The 14,493-nt window shown below is 42.3% G+C and overlaps 1 protein-coding gene across 3 annotated transcripts; it reads right to left on the bottom strand.

Moving 5' to 3' along the window:
• Nucleotides 1-274: 274 nt before the first annotated feature.
• LOC131137651 (potassium voltage-gated channel subfamily H member 7-like) lies at nt 275-11,624 on the bottom strand. 3 transcript variants are annotated; one of them, XM_058085841.1, is made up of 16 exons: nt 11,347-11,624; nt 10,575-10,805; nt 8,534-8,689; nt 7,937-8,392; nt 6,069-6,292; nt 4,919-5,124; nt 4,699-4,840; nt 4,402-4,633; nt 4,164-4,331; nt 3,812-4,012; nt 2,795-3,049; nt 2,513-2,718; nt 2,103-2,187; nt 1,944-2,027; nt 1,126-1,204; nt 275-657 (listed from the first exon to the last, which is right to left on the bottom strand). In XM_058085841.1, the coding sequence occupies exons 1-16, from the start codon at nt 11,420-11,422 to the stop codon at nt 540-542; spliced, it is 2,919 nt and encodes a 972-aa protein (XP_057941824.1). In that variant the 5' UTR covers nt 11,423-11,624; the 3' UTR covers nt 275-539. The 3 variants fall into 3 exon arrangements, with proteins under 3 accessions (XP_057941824.1, XP_057941823.1, XP_057941825.1); XM_058085840.1 differs by having other exon boundaries at nt 2,795-3,047; nt 3,813-4,012; nt 4,699-5,124; XM_058085842.1 differs by lacking the exons at nt 275-657; nt 1,126-1,204; nt 1,944-2,027; ... (1 more) ...; nt 2,513-2,718; nt 2,795-3,049 and adding an exon at nt 3,401-3,632 and having other exon boundaries at nt 3,813-4,012; nt 4,699-5,124.
• Between the last annotated feature and the right edge of the window lie 2,869 nt (nt 11,625-14,493).

Raw genomic sequence — 14,493 nt, 5'->3', positions numbered from 1 at the left:
CGGGCTCTGTGCGCCTCGAGAGGGTATCATGTACCCGGAAATGACAGCGGAGCTTCGGACTGTGACGGCGGTGATCATGGTGGTCATGGATGATGAGACAAAGCAAAACAGGCGGGCTCGCTCGCGTGTGGGCGGGGCAAAATCACGTCAATTGAGTCTGTCGTTTCCGGGTACATGATACCATACAGCATCCATATCAAACATGGAGGAAAGATTTATCCCCCCCCCCCCCACACACACACACAATGGACAACACTCAATTCATTTACAAGCTTTATTTTTTGTTTCCTCTTAAAAATGGTGTCGACTTCCAAGTTAGAAAATCAGCAGGTCTTCTTTCCCTCCACGTCAGTGAAGGACCAGATCCCAAGGAAGCCGAGGGTCACAAACAGGTCTGAGGTCTGATCCTAGACCAAAGGGCCTCACGTCCGTTTCCGGTTCAATCATCCGGCAACGTGAGCATCTGGAAGACTCCGTGTGGATCAGGAAAGCCAAGGTCTCTTAGAGTCCCAGGACTTGACGCCGGTCAACAGTCTAGTCTACCGTGGCCTCTGGTCCTCGGGGCTGCCGGAGCCGTAGGAAGGAGGGCCGGCGGCGGTTTGCCGCTGGAGGATTTGGAGGATGGCTTGGATGTCCGCCGTCATCTGGGACTCCAGCCTGTTAGACCAAAGACCGCAACACAGCATCCGTTCTCAGGTCAGGTATCTGGTCTTCACAGCGTGTGGACTGACACCTGAAACCGAGAGCCTGTGGGGGCCACTCTTTGCTTTTTTTTAAATCCATGCATTTAATCAGAAGGTAATGTGATTAAAAAAATAATCGAAGGGCAGCAAATTGCGATTAATTGCATTAAAAAAAATCAAGTGACAGCACCGGTAATTAAATAGTTTAAATCAGTGCAAGTTAATCAGGAGGTAATGTTGCGATTAACTGCATTTCTTACAATTAATTGACAGCCGCCTTAATAATAATCATATTCAAATATTTGACAAATCCATGCATTTAATCAGAAGGCAATAATGCGTTTAGTTGGAGTTTTGAAAAATGAATTGATCATATATTGTCATTCATGCATTTGTGATTGTCACCATTCTTTCTCAAACAGGAAGTAGCTGTAGATCGTACCTGCCAAGGTGCCGCTGCAGCCGGTCCAGTCGTCGCTCCGCCTCTCCATAAGTGAGGTCTGCGTCATCGTCCCTTCCGGCTGGCGTGGCGTGGCGAGGAGGAGGGGCAAGGGACATTTTTTTTTTCAATGTTGGTACAAAAATATTTTTTATTTCACTTTTTTATGTTAGACTTCATCACCTGTAACTTTTGTTGGCATCAAAGATATTCTATTTATTTCACATTCTAATGAATAATCATTTCTACTTTTAGTTTTACTTTTATTGGCAGAAACACTTTTAGTTTTATTTTATTTGGCATTTTGAGAAAAAAAAATTGAGGTATTTAGTTTAGTTGGTAGAAAAATATATGTTTACTTTATTTTTGTTTTACTTATAATTTACTGTATTTTTATTTTATTTATTTAGCATTATGACAAAAAATAGAAGTATTACTTTTGTTGGTAGAAAATGTTATTTTTACTTTAATTTTGTTTTACTGTATTTTTACTGTATTTTTATTTTATTTATTTATAATTTTTACTGTATTTTATTTTATTTATTTAGCATTATGACAAAAAAAGAAGTATTACTTTTGTTGGTAGAAAATGTTATTTTTACTTTTATTTTGTTTTACTTAATTTTTACTGTATTTTTATTTTATTTATTTACTTATAATTTTTTTTACTGCATTTTATTTTATTTATTTGGCATCATGGCAAAAAATAGAAGTATTTACTTTTGTTGGTAGAAAAAAATATTTTTACTTTAATTTGGTTTTACTTATTATAATTTTTACTGTATTTTAATTTTATTTATTTGACATGAAAATGTCGTCACCTTTTGAGCGTTTGTGCTGGCCGTCGAGCCTGCAGCCCCAGCGGCGTCCCGGCTCGCCGACAGCGGGCCCCTCCCGTTGGCCGCCTGGCAGAACAAGGCGGGGATTTCCAAATCAATCATCCAATACTGACATTTATGGGTCATTTTTCCAAAACGTACCCGAGAGAGACTTCCTTCTGTGTGAGGCTCTCGTCCTCCGACTCGCCACTGATGATGATGATGATGATGCTGATGATGATGACGTCTGTTCATAGCACACGGATGAAACGCATTCCCATTGTAATGATCCAAAAAATAATACACAGTAAAATGTAAGCTACCTTAGCAAAATGTTCAAAACATTACACACTCCATTATCAGCTATATATATATAATATGTACTAAAATGTAAGGTATATTACGTAAAAAAGTAAAATAATACCTACTAAGTGTAAAAAAATATTACTGGAAATTAGACAAATAATATCTACTAAAATGCTAAAATACTACATTTCTGAAATGAAGCAAAATTGCAAGATAATTCCAAGTACGTGGAAATATTCGGGAAGTGTGGGAAGGAGGTACTATGCCTTGGAGTTTTCATAGCAGAGGTCAAAGGTGAGTTCCAGGTTGGCGAGGAAATGCTCAGCAAATTCGGGGTACATGTCCAGCACCTCCAAGACCTGGTCCCGCCGGATGGTGCGCAGGTCGCAGTAGCTCAGCACTCGCACGTCCACACACGATTTCCCTGCCTTTGCGTGCACGCGGATCTCCTCGCCAAAGATGTCGTTCTTGCCTTCGGAGCGAGAGAAAGAGAAGGAGGTTGGGGGGAGTCCCGACTTGTCACCAGCAGCGCCACAAAAGGGACTCACCCAAAATGGCCACCACAACGTTGTCTTTGAGGATCTCAATGGAGCCGCAGGTGACGAAATAGAGCGTGTCCAGCACGTCCCCGCTGTGGACCAGTGTGTCCCCAGGGGGCGCGTGCATGGTCTTGAACCTCACGGCCAGCGCCCGAAGGCAACCTTTGGAGGCGCCGCAGAACGCCTTGCAGCCCTGCAGGAGGTTCTTGTTCAGGTGGAGGCTGACGTCCGCCTGCAGACACTCGGGGAAACCCTTCAGGACCTGCACCATTACATACTCTTAATAAATACAATAAAATAATGAAATATCACAAATAAAGTCATGCAAAAACAATATCAATAAAATCCTGAAATATTTTTAAATATCTTTTAACAAAAAATAAAATCATGAAATATATTTTTGAAGTAAGTTTACATATTTATTTAAAAAAAAATTTAAGATCTAGTATAATTCCTGTAATTAATTATAATAATTACAATTATTAAAGAATACAATTTTATCAATAAAAAAATTACATAAAAATAAAATATTTATTTTTTATTTACAAATACATATATATTTATTTGTATATATTTATTTTAGTGTATATAAATACATTTGAAAAATGATGAACAAAAATGGTTCCACTGTATGTACTATATAGTCATAATTTTGATTTTTTTTAATACATTTGAATAAATGAAAGTAAATAAAATGTAATCAATAAAATACAAATATTGAGGTTCCACTGTGTGTATTATATATGCATTTTTATAAAAATATGTATTTTTTATGTGTTCTTTTAATATGATTGTAGGATTTTCAATGGATTTGGTGTAAAGGTGAAGACATGTACCCGTGTACCTCCTGCTCTTACCAGAGGGGGCGCCATTGTTCCGTTTGCAACAAAGCAGACAGGAAAAAAGACACTTCAATAAGCTTCGTTCATTTCTTGTCTAGTTTGGATTTTCTTTGTAAAATTCAGATTTTCTACTCATAAAATGTCAATTATTGTCATTTTTGTGTGAAAATGCCATATTCTCCTACCATATTCATGTCTGCCCCATTGGTGTAGGTCCAGGCATGCTGGAAGTACTCCTCCAGCCGCTGCCTCAGCGGGTTGGGAATCTGGTGGAAGCGGATGAACTCTTTGACGCGGAGCATCTGGAGGTGATAGCGAGCCGTGCCGGAATACAACCTCTGGATGATGGCCGACACGTTCCCGAAGATGCTGGCGTACATGAGAGCTGAGGGACCAGAAAAAACGAGTCAAGTGACGGTTCTTGGGGCTATAGCATGTTAGCATTCTCAGTGTAGCAGGCTAACATTTTCTATTTTTGCTGTGTTTTTAACCGCATGAGTTATTAATAAGCAGGCAATAATGACAATCTGACTCACATCCAATGAGCATGACACAGATGGAAAAGATCTTTTCCGAGTTGGTGTTGGGGGAGATGTTGCCAAAGCCGACGCTGGTCAGGCTGCTGAAGGTGAAGTAGAGGGCAGTGACGTACTTGTCCTTGATGGACGGCCCCGAGCTGGGGTCACTGTAGTTGTAGGCCTTCCCTAGAGTCGGAAAGCACAGAATGACCGAGCGCTCAAAATCCGAGGCCCATGTGACGGATCGGAGCGTCACCTATGGACACGCCCAGGTTGTCCAGCCAGCCGATTTTGTGCTCCAAGTATGGTTTCTCCACATTCCCGATGGCGTACCAGATGCACGCTAACCAGTGAGCGATGAGGGCAAAGATGCACATGAGCAGCACCAGCACGGCGGCGCCGTACTCGGAGTAGCGGTCCAGTTTGCGTGCGACCCGCACCAGACGCAGGAGGCGGGCCGTCTTCAGCAGGCCGATCAGGGTTGTGGTCTGAGATGCAAGAGTTTGGATTATTTGTTCGTCGTTTTTCGGCGCCCGACCCTCCCATGTCTCACCTCGTCTGATCCGGATCCGAAGATGAGCAGGTCAAAGGGTATGGCGGCCACCATGTCGATGAGGAACCAGCCTTTGAAGTAGTGGATGGCTAACTTGCCCGGGTGGCTCACCACCTCCTCGTTCATGTTGACGTACGTGGTCCTGAAGTTGATGAGGATGTCCACCATGAACATGATGTCCACGATCAGGTCCACCGCGTTGAGCGGCGAGCAGGAGTACCCGCATTCCTGTCTCCGCTGCTCCTCCGCGTCGTTGAGAAGGAAGGCGGCCGAGTAGGGCGTGAAGACGGCCGTGTAGATGACCAGCAGCAGGATGAGCCAATCCCACACGGCTTTGAACGGGCTGTAGTGCAGGATGGTGAACTTGTCCGTCCGCTGGCTCTGGAGCTTGTACTCGGGAAGCACGTCGTCACCCAGCGAAAGAACCTGAAAACGACAATTGTACCTTTTGATTGGTTCGCTTAAACGACCACACCCCCAAAAAATATTTACACTTTATGTAACTAAAACGACGTTATTATATTCAGAGTTTATTCTCGGAAAATTGAAACTTTTTTACCCGTTAAGAGTACACATTTTTCTCGGAATATTTGGACTTTAGTCTCATTAAATTAATGCTATTTTTTGTCATTTTTTTATTGCAGCTTTCTCCTTGAAATATTTGGACCTTATTCCCATCGTAATATTCAGAGTTTATTCTTGTAAAATTTAGCCTTTTTTTTAGCTGTTAAGAGTACACATTTTTTGCAAAATATTTGGAATTTAGTCTCATTAAATTAACGCTATTTTTTGTCAATTTTTGCTGATTTTTTCCCCAACTATTGCAGCTTTCTCCTTGAAATATTTTGACCTTATTCTCATCGTAGTATTCAGAGTTTATTCTTGTAAAATTTTGCCTTTTTTTTAGCTGTTATGAGTACACATTTTTTGCTGAATATTTGGAATTTAGTCTCATTAAATTAACGCTATTTTTTGTCAATTTTTGCTGATTTTTTCCCCCAACTATTCCAGCTTTCACCTTGAAATATTTGGACCTTATTCCCATTGTAATATTCAGAGTTTATTCTTGTAAAATTGAGCCTTTTTTAGCTGTTAAGAGTATAAATGTTTTGCAGAATATTTGGACTTTAGTGTCGGAAAATTGCAGCTATTTAAAACAAAAATTGCAGTCATTTTTCCCAAACTATTTCCACTTTCTCGAATGTATTCTTGGAAAATTGTAACTTTTTAACTCGTTAAGAGTACAACAGCTATTTTAAAAAGTTTTTGCAGTTATTTTTCCCTAACTATTGGCGCTTTCTCCTTGTAATATTTGGAACTTATTCCCATCATAATATTCAGAGTTTATTCTCGCCACAAAACCAACATACCTGCGTGACTTTATCGGTGACGTGATGCGTGCGGTCTTTGACCTTTGGCGTCAGGATGGCTTTCTCGGACGAGGACAGCGGTGGGGAGGCGGGGCACGTCCTCTGGTCGCTAGCCTGGGCCAGGTTGAGCGCCATGAGGGGAATCCTGTTGATGGCGCTGTACTTGCTGAGGTTGGAGTCCGAGGTGGAGCCCAGCAGGCTGGACTTGATCCGTCGAAGCGGCCCTGGGAGACACAACATCATAGAAGACGTAACGTCACCACTTTATTCTCTAATATTTCGACTCTATCCCACCAACATGAGATTATTTTCCCTCATAATATTACATAGTGGTGTGAATGGATGTAGAAAAATATTTTAGAAAGTGTAAAAAAATAGTACAAATAAATAAAAATAAATTTTAAAAAGTGCAAAAATATTTTTTTAAATAGTGTAAAAAAGAATTAATAAAAAGCAGTGTAAAACTGATTTATCAGTACAACAAAATTGTACAAATAAGTACAAATAAAAATGACTTAAAAAAATAAGTGCAGAAATCAATTAAAATAAAGTGTTAAAAATGATGAAAATAAACAAACATTGAAAAAAAAACTTTAAAAAGTAATAGAACAAATAAAAATCAAACCCACAAAAAACACATTGAAAATGCTACATTTCTTTAGTAAAAGTGTCAGACAGACGCCGAAGGTCTCCTCGGTCCCACATTGAAGGGCTTGCCGGGGTAGAGAACAAGTCCTGCCGATTTGGAATATTTCAGGTCAGCATTGTAATCCCTCATCACCTTGCGTCAACTCCAAAATGTAATCTACCGCCACGGAAAGGGCTTTTGTTCCGCTCTAGTCCGGCGTACTCTTAGAAGCTCAGAATATACGAACAAAGATGGAGACAGAAGGACAAACACAGGAACAACATCTACCGGAGAAGCCGCACACCAGCCAGAAAAAGGCTGAAAACACAGCATGTGCAGTGTGGGACAACGGTGCGTTCAAGGACCACTCAAAAACTCATATCCACCCAAGTGGCAATGTAGTTTTGAATTGGATTTGTAAAACCATTGAGTTGAAACCTTGATAATTATGACTTGATAGGACAGATCAGTAATTTATCCTCTAAAAAATAACGAGTGCAACTCAGCCACTTTGGGTTCAGGTGTGTCCGTGACCATTGTTACAGCTGATAAAGACTAGATAGGACAGCTCCAGTCTAGACTCTAGGTTCTCAGCAATGAGAGCTCTAGTCTAGACTCTGGGGTGTAGCCTATAATTTGTCCTATCTAGTCTTTGAGCATGAACTGATGACGCCTGCTCGGATGAGAACTCCAGTCTGGACTCTAGTCTACGACGCTTATCCGAGCTCACATTCTCAAAGACTAGAGATAGGATATATCTATAATTTAGCCTCTAACAAATAATCAGCCATCTTGGGTTCAGGTCCATCCATGACCATTGTTACAATGACAAAGTCTAGATAGGACAGTTCCAGTCTAGACTCTAGGCAATGAGGGCTCTAGTCTGGACTCTGGGGTGTAGCCTATAACTGTCCTATCTAGTCTTTGAGCATGAACTGATGACGCCTGCTCGGATGGGAACTCCAGTCTGGACTCTGGGCTCTAGACTACGACTCTTATCCGAGCTCACATTCTCAAAGACTAGAGATAGGATATATCTATAATTTAACCTCTAAGAAATAATCAGCCATCTTGGGTTCAGGTCCATCCACGACCATTGTTACAATGACAAAGACTAGATACTGCTTAAAGACTAGATAGGACAGCTCCAGTCTGGACTGTTGTGGGTAGTCTGCTGCCCAGAGTCCAGACAAGAGCTGCCCAAACTAGTCTTTGACCACAACCTGTTTGGATGACCTACCTTCACTGACATGTCGATCCCTGAATGTGGTCTTGGAGTTGGCTCTAAACCTTTCCATGTTATGGAGGGAGGAAGCTCTCCGGATTTGACATACACGTTCTCCGTATGGCGACCGAGTGCAGCTTGGGATGGGCGAAGAGGCCCCGAGTGGATCCTCCTTGACGAAGGCCTCATCTGTGCCGAATGCGTCCGAAGGAATTTGGGGTGACGAGTGATCCAAAGGATCAGACGCGGGGATGGAAAGATGACTTTGGGCGATGAGGGAGCGAGTGTCGTTGGCGTAGGAGGGACTGTCTCTCTGACAAGGGTTTGCGAATCGGCGGTCACACGTTGTCGCCGAGCTGTCGCTGTGCCGAGGGGAGTCCACCATTACTGCGTTGGGGTCTTCCAGGGGCAGGGACTGCTTTCTGATGCCCAGAAGCGTCAAGACCGGGAAACGGAAGAATCGACCTTTGCCTGAAGAAGCAGAGAGTGGCATGAAAGGACAAATACGACTTCTGCTGTAAGTGGCGGACAGGAAGTGACTTCTTCTGAATGCTTAGCCACATTGGACAGATTGTGGCTTTAGCTAAACACAGCAAGAGTTTTCTGTCTTACGCTGGTCGGCATTGGATGGGGAGGCACGGTTTAGCTTCTCCTGCGAGTCGCCACTGTCCTTCTCCAGGATGTAGTCAAAACTGAGGATGAACATCATGACCAGGCCCTCCTCGTTCTTCATTGGGATGATATGCGTCATACAAAGGAACTTGGATCCTGGATGAGAATGGAAAAATAAGATGGTACAACCCAAAATGCCGTAACACAAAACATCACACAAAATGGCAGAACAGGAAACGTCATAACACAAAACGCAATCACCGTCGCTCATTAGCCTGCGTGAGGAGCGATTGCGTTCAGAAACGGACCTCTCGTTGGTCTTTATTACGTGCTGCAGCGTTGCACAAGAGCAGCGTGTCAAAAGTTAAGCCTTCAAAGTCAAACATTTTCCACTTCATTGATTCCCTACTTCATTTCCTACCTGGATTAGGAAGCTACCTGCTAATCTCTCTTCACCCAGATGGCGCAGCAGTTCTCCACGCCAGGACCGGGTGCTGGCCGTTAGCATTATTTATTCTACTGATGACTGATAACACAAAAGGAAGTATTCAAAAGAAGTTATTTTAGAATACCAGAAACAATAAAACAACAAATTAAGTTGGAATTTTTGGAAAATTATATTGTGCATGATAATTATTGGGCTGATACTATGAGGGAATGATGACATCATACCGGGAATTCTGATAATATAGCTCGGATAAAATCAAGTGCTCCTTTTTTGTGTTATGAGGTTTTGTTTTACATTTCGTGTTATGATATTTTACCAATGTGCATACATTAATTATGCAAACATATTTATCATAATTAATGAAAAAGTAGTTATCGCCATTAATGCGTTATTTTTGACTCATTATGTTTTCCTGTTATTGCGTTTTGTGTTACAATGTTTCATGTTATGATTGGCGTTAGAGCATTTTGCGTAACTATGATTCACGTGATGGCTGTGCGGTGGTTGAGTGGTTAGCACGCATGCATCACAGCTGGGAGACCCGAGTTCAATTCCACCCCCGGCCATCTCGGTGCTGAGTTTGATGCTAAGTTAATTGGCGACTCCAAATTGTCCATAGGTATGAATGTGAGTGTGAATGGTTGTTTGTCTATATGTGCCCTGTGATTGGCTGGCCACCAGTCCAGGGTGTACCCCGCCTGGGATAGGCTCCAGCACCCCCACGACACTCGTGAGGATGAGCGGTAGAAAATGAATGAATGAATGATTTAGGTGATGTTTTTTATTATGATAAAAGCGCTCATTGAATGTTAACTTTTGTAAAGTTTTGGTCTTTTTCCAGAGTGAGGGAATGACATCACACCTGGAACTTAATAATTGTTTTGGTGTTGTGATGGTGTGGTTTTGGTGAATTTCTGTTGCTGTTATGTTTTGATATCAGGCCCGAGTGTGTCCTCAAACACTCCAATAGGAATACGCTTGTTCGCCTTTTCCAAAACACCCGATCCGCCAAAACAAGTGGACCAAAGTTCTTCTTTGAGGAGGACCAGATCCCAGTTCTTCCTCAACATAGCGAGTATGTCCTGTCATCACCCGTTATCTACTTCGCCGTGCTTGTGTGTTTGATTCATGCCACACTAGAACCGCATGTTCGAGTAACGCCACACCAGCAGCTAATCCCGCTCTGCGCTGTTTGCTTATCGCTCAAGGATTATATGAAGCACGTGCTTGAAATTCTTTAGATATTGGGCAGCGACGTGCTCGCGTTCCCATAGGGAGGAGGTAGACAGGCTGCTTGGAACCACAACATCATCTCATCTTGTCCTTCAAACACTTTGTCAGACCGTCACCAATCGGAATAAAAGCCATTTTGAGTGGATATTTTTCATCTGGAACAGAACAAAATGGCAGCAGAACACTAAATGTCATTACACAAAACATCATAACACAAAACACCATAGTGCAAAACATCGTACTATGAACTGTCATAACATGATACGACACGGCACAAAATACCGTTAATGTGAAATAGTATCAAATTAAACACTGTAAGACTTTTGGAGTAGAACGGTTAAACGGTTATTTAACGCTCACCATCCTTGCGATGGTACGTGATCTCCACCTTGCGTTCCTCCGAGCCCAGCAAGGCCTGGGCCACATGGGCGATGGCGTGTCGGCTGGTGGACTGGCCGTGCAGGAAGTCGCACGTGCACGGTTTCTGCATGACGTCCGGCCGGGAGAAGCCGGTCATCTTGCAGAAGCCTTCGTTGCAGTAGATGATGCCGCAATCTTTCATACGGGCGTTGGCGATGATGAAGTTCTTGTCTGTGAACAAAAAGCCTATATGAACTGCAGTATACTATACTACTAGTAGTATTTCTCCGAGTATGCGGTCAGCGCTATCTGGGATGGCGGTGCTGTCATTCACACTCACTTAGGCTCTTGTTCTGACATGGAGAGATACAACTGGTATGTCTGAGGGTCCTCCAACCCTAAGTGCTGACAAAGACCCCTGTCCTGATAGTGGGTACAGTATTGGGTGAAAATTGGTATGCAATGTATGCTAAGTAAGACAAAAAGGCTACTTTATCAAAAGCTAGTGTGTCTACAAGATCATTATAAGCAGCTGGTGGAAAGTGGAATCCATCTATGCTAGCTGGCTAACGGTGGAATGTACTCAGGGATGACCCTGCTGGTTATCAATTGATTTTCAGTGCATTTTATCAAATGAGATGTAGCCACTTTTAGCATTCCAAACATTCATAGAGCAGTGTTATACAAAAATACAAAATAATAATACGAAAATAAATAACGCAAGGTCAATATTTTTGTCATTTAACACATTGAACACAGCTCCTCCACTCACTTTGTCCTTCGAATTTCCGAATTAGCACTCCGAGAAAAGTGTTGTGTGGCGCCACGTGACCCCTCCGGACCGGCATGATTGCCTTGATGGTCACCCGTCAGTCCGTCGCGGTGACAGGAACATCACGTCCGTCGTGCCTCTGTGCGCTCATCCTGACGTTTCCTTCGAGCTCCTCAATCAAACCGTACGGCTTGGGCCGCCATCGCCATCCTTTTGCGCCAGCCTTGTTGTCTCGTGCACGGCCGCGTTTCGTGCGCGTGCCTCTATTGTTGCGGGGGAGCGGAGGTGGGAGTGTGGGGGCAGACAAAGGCGGACGGGAGGGGTGTGGGGGGGGGTGGGGCTTAACGTCAACCCCCCTAAGGCGAAATACACACTGCACCAAAAATGGCAATTACCATTTTATTGTATATGCTGCATAATAATATACGTCATTTAATATTTAGGCAATATTTACCGGTGATGGTGTTAAACTTGCTGTTCTCCTCTTTCACCAGCAGAGGGCAGTGCTGTTGCATACATGTTCATGTCCATAACATATTTATGATATTGTTTTTATTACAGTTATAATAATAATAATAATAATAATAATAATAATAATAATAATAATAATAATAATAATATTATAGCTTTTAGTTGCATTTTTATTGGTCACCAGGGCCGGTAAGGATTAATAACAGTAATAATAATAACAATAATAATAATAATAATAATAATAATAATAATAATAATAATAATAATAATAATAATAATAATAATAATAATAATATATTATTATATTATAATATATTATATTATTATTAATATTATTAATATTATTAATATTATTATTTTATTATTATTATTATTATTATTATTATTATTATTATTATTATTATTATTATTATTATTATTATTATTATTATTATTATTACTATTATTATTATTATTGTTATTGTTGTTATTATTATTTATCCTCACCGGCCCGGTGACCAATAAAAATGCCACTCAAAGCTATTTAAAGTATTACATAATGATTTCATGCATCCATATACAGTATATCGCATCTGATCCAATGACATGCTTTGTCTGGGCATTGACTCAATGGCAATATGGCTGTTCAGGCTTCATCGGTTCATGCTCTGCGACTAGATAGGACACCTGATAGGATAGCTGTCATGGCAGAATGATAATATTCACAGGCATCTATTAATTGCAATTTCCATGTTGTCACTCCATCTGGTTGCAAAAAGGCCCCCACAAAGCAGGCCAACCACCACCGGTCTTCAGGCAAGAAGTCTCTTGATTTCCCCGTGATGTGAGCCCACCTCGCAGTTTTTCCTTTCATTGCCTCCAGGACAGGCTATGAACTTTCCAAAGGCAGAAGGGTAAAGCAAACATAAAAAAAGACTAGGGAGCGCAGGGCAATGGATTTTAGCCTGTGGGCGCTGAAAAAAATGGATGGAGGTTGGCAGGGAGCTGGGGTGGGGGCAAGTAAGCACGTTTAACGAGGGGCCTTTCGGAAAGCCAGAGAACATGTGGGTCAAATCGGGAGATGAAAAGGGCAGCCAGTGACGGATGAAATGGACTTGCTCGCACGAGGTAAACCCTGGCGAGCCCAGTACACATCCACGGTGAACACCAAATGTGAACAGGGGCTTTTGTCTGTGCCTGGGGGGGGGGGGGGGCGGCTATGGCTGGGGAACCCCCGGCCGACAATAACTCCTCACCAGTTACCATATGCGCTGGTACGCCCACCCATGTCAAGCACAAAACCCTTAGGACCACGCACCATCCAGCACCTGAAACAGGCTGACATAGGTTGGTTGTAGGGGAGAACGCTGCAAGCTCCACAGGCATGACTGACCAGGGAAAACATTGGTGAACCGGGCCAGGAACCGAGGGGCCCTTCGACAAAAAGGGGTGCAGCTGCAAAGTGGAAAAAACTCACCGGGGACTCTGAGCGGCTGGCTGTGGGATCACCAGGGTGGCAGTTAGAAGGTAGATTTGTGGTGTCAGTCTGACAATACGAAACAAATTCAAAATAAATGTTGCCATAAATATTACCTTGAAGTTTCACTATCTAACCACCAGGAGGCACAATAACTCTTAGTTGCAGTACACTAGGTTTGAATTTGATTCCAAAAATATATTGTATAGTATATTTACATTTATTTTCCAATGTATTGATTATGTCATTATTTTTTCAGTGCATAACAACATGTGCGTTAATAATGATAATTAACTGCTCAGGCCCTAAATGTAGGCTCAATGGGGTACAAGCCTGTGGAGGTATGGAAGCGTCTAGGCGAGGTAGTAGTCCTAACTGTTCCTGACTGGGTTGTTCAATATGATCTTAGGTGGTAAGAAGATGCCCCAGGAATGGAGGAGAAGTGTGTTGGTGCCCATTTTTAAGAACAAGTGCGATGTACATAACTGTAGCAACTCCAGAGGAATAAAGCTAATGAGCCATACAATGAAGTCATGGGAGAGCGTAGTTGAAGCTGGACTAAGGGAAGAAGTCAGCATTTGTGAGCAGCAGTATGGTCTCATGCCAAAAAGATTACTACGGATGCAGTATTTGCTTTAAGAATGTTCATAGAGAAGTACAGAGAAGGTCAGATGATGAGAAAGCCTATGACGGGGTGCCTAGACAGGAACTGTGGTATTGTATGAGGAAGTCTGGAGTGACAGAGAAGTAACTTCAAGTGGTGCAGAACATGTATGAGGACGGTAAGACAGTGGTCAAATGTGCTGTGGGTGTGACAGAAGAGTTCAAGGTGGAGGTGGGACTGCATCAGGGATCATCTCTGAGCCCCTTCTTGTTTGCTATGGTGACGGACAGCTAGACAAGAATCTCCATGGACTATGATGTTTGCAGATGACATTGTGATTTGTAGTGAGAGTACGAAACGGGTGGAGGAGATGCTAGAAGAGTGGAGGTTTGCCCTGGAAAGGAGAGGAATGAAGATTAGCCGCAGCAAGATGTAGTATATGTGTGTGAATGAGAAGGACCCGAGTGGACGAGTGAGGTTACAAGGAGAAGAGATACAGAAGGTGGACAATTTCAAGTACTGCAGGCAGGATGGAACGGGTGGAGAAAAGTGTCAGGCGCGATGTGTGATAGATAAAATGAAAGGAAAGGTATACAAACCTGTGGTGTTTGGTCTA

This window comes from Doryrhamphus excisus, chromosome 10 (assembly GCF_030265055.1).
Source record: "Doryrhamphus excisus isolate RoL2022-K1 chromosome 10, RoL_Dexc_1.0, whole genome shotgun sequence".
NCBI lineage: Eukaryota > Metazoa > Chordata > Actinopteri > Syngnathiformes > Syngnathidae > Doryrhamphus > Doryrhamphus excisus.
This window is presented reverse-complemented; position numbering and strand designations above follow the sequence as displayed.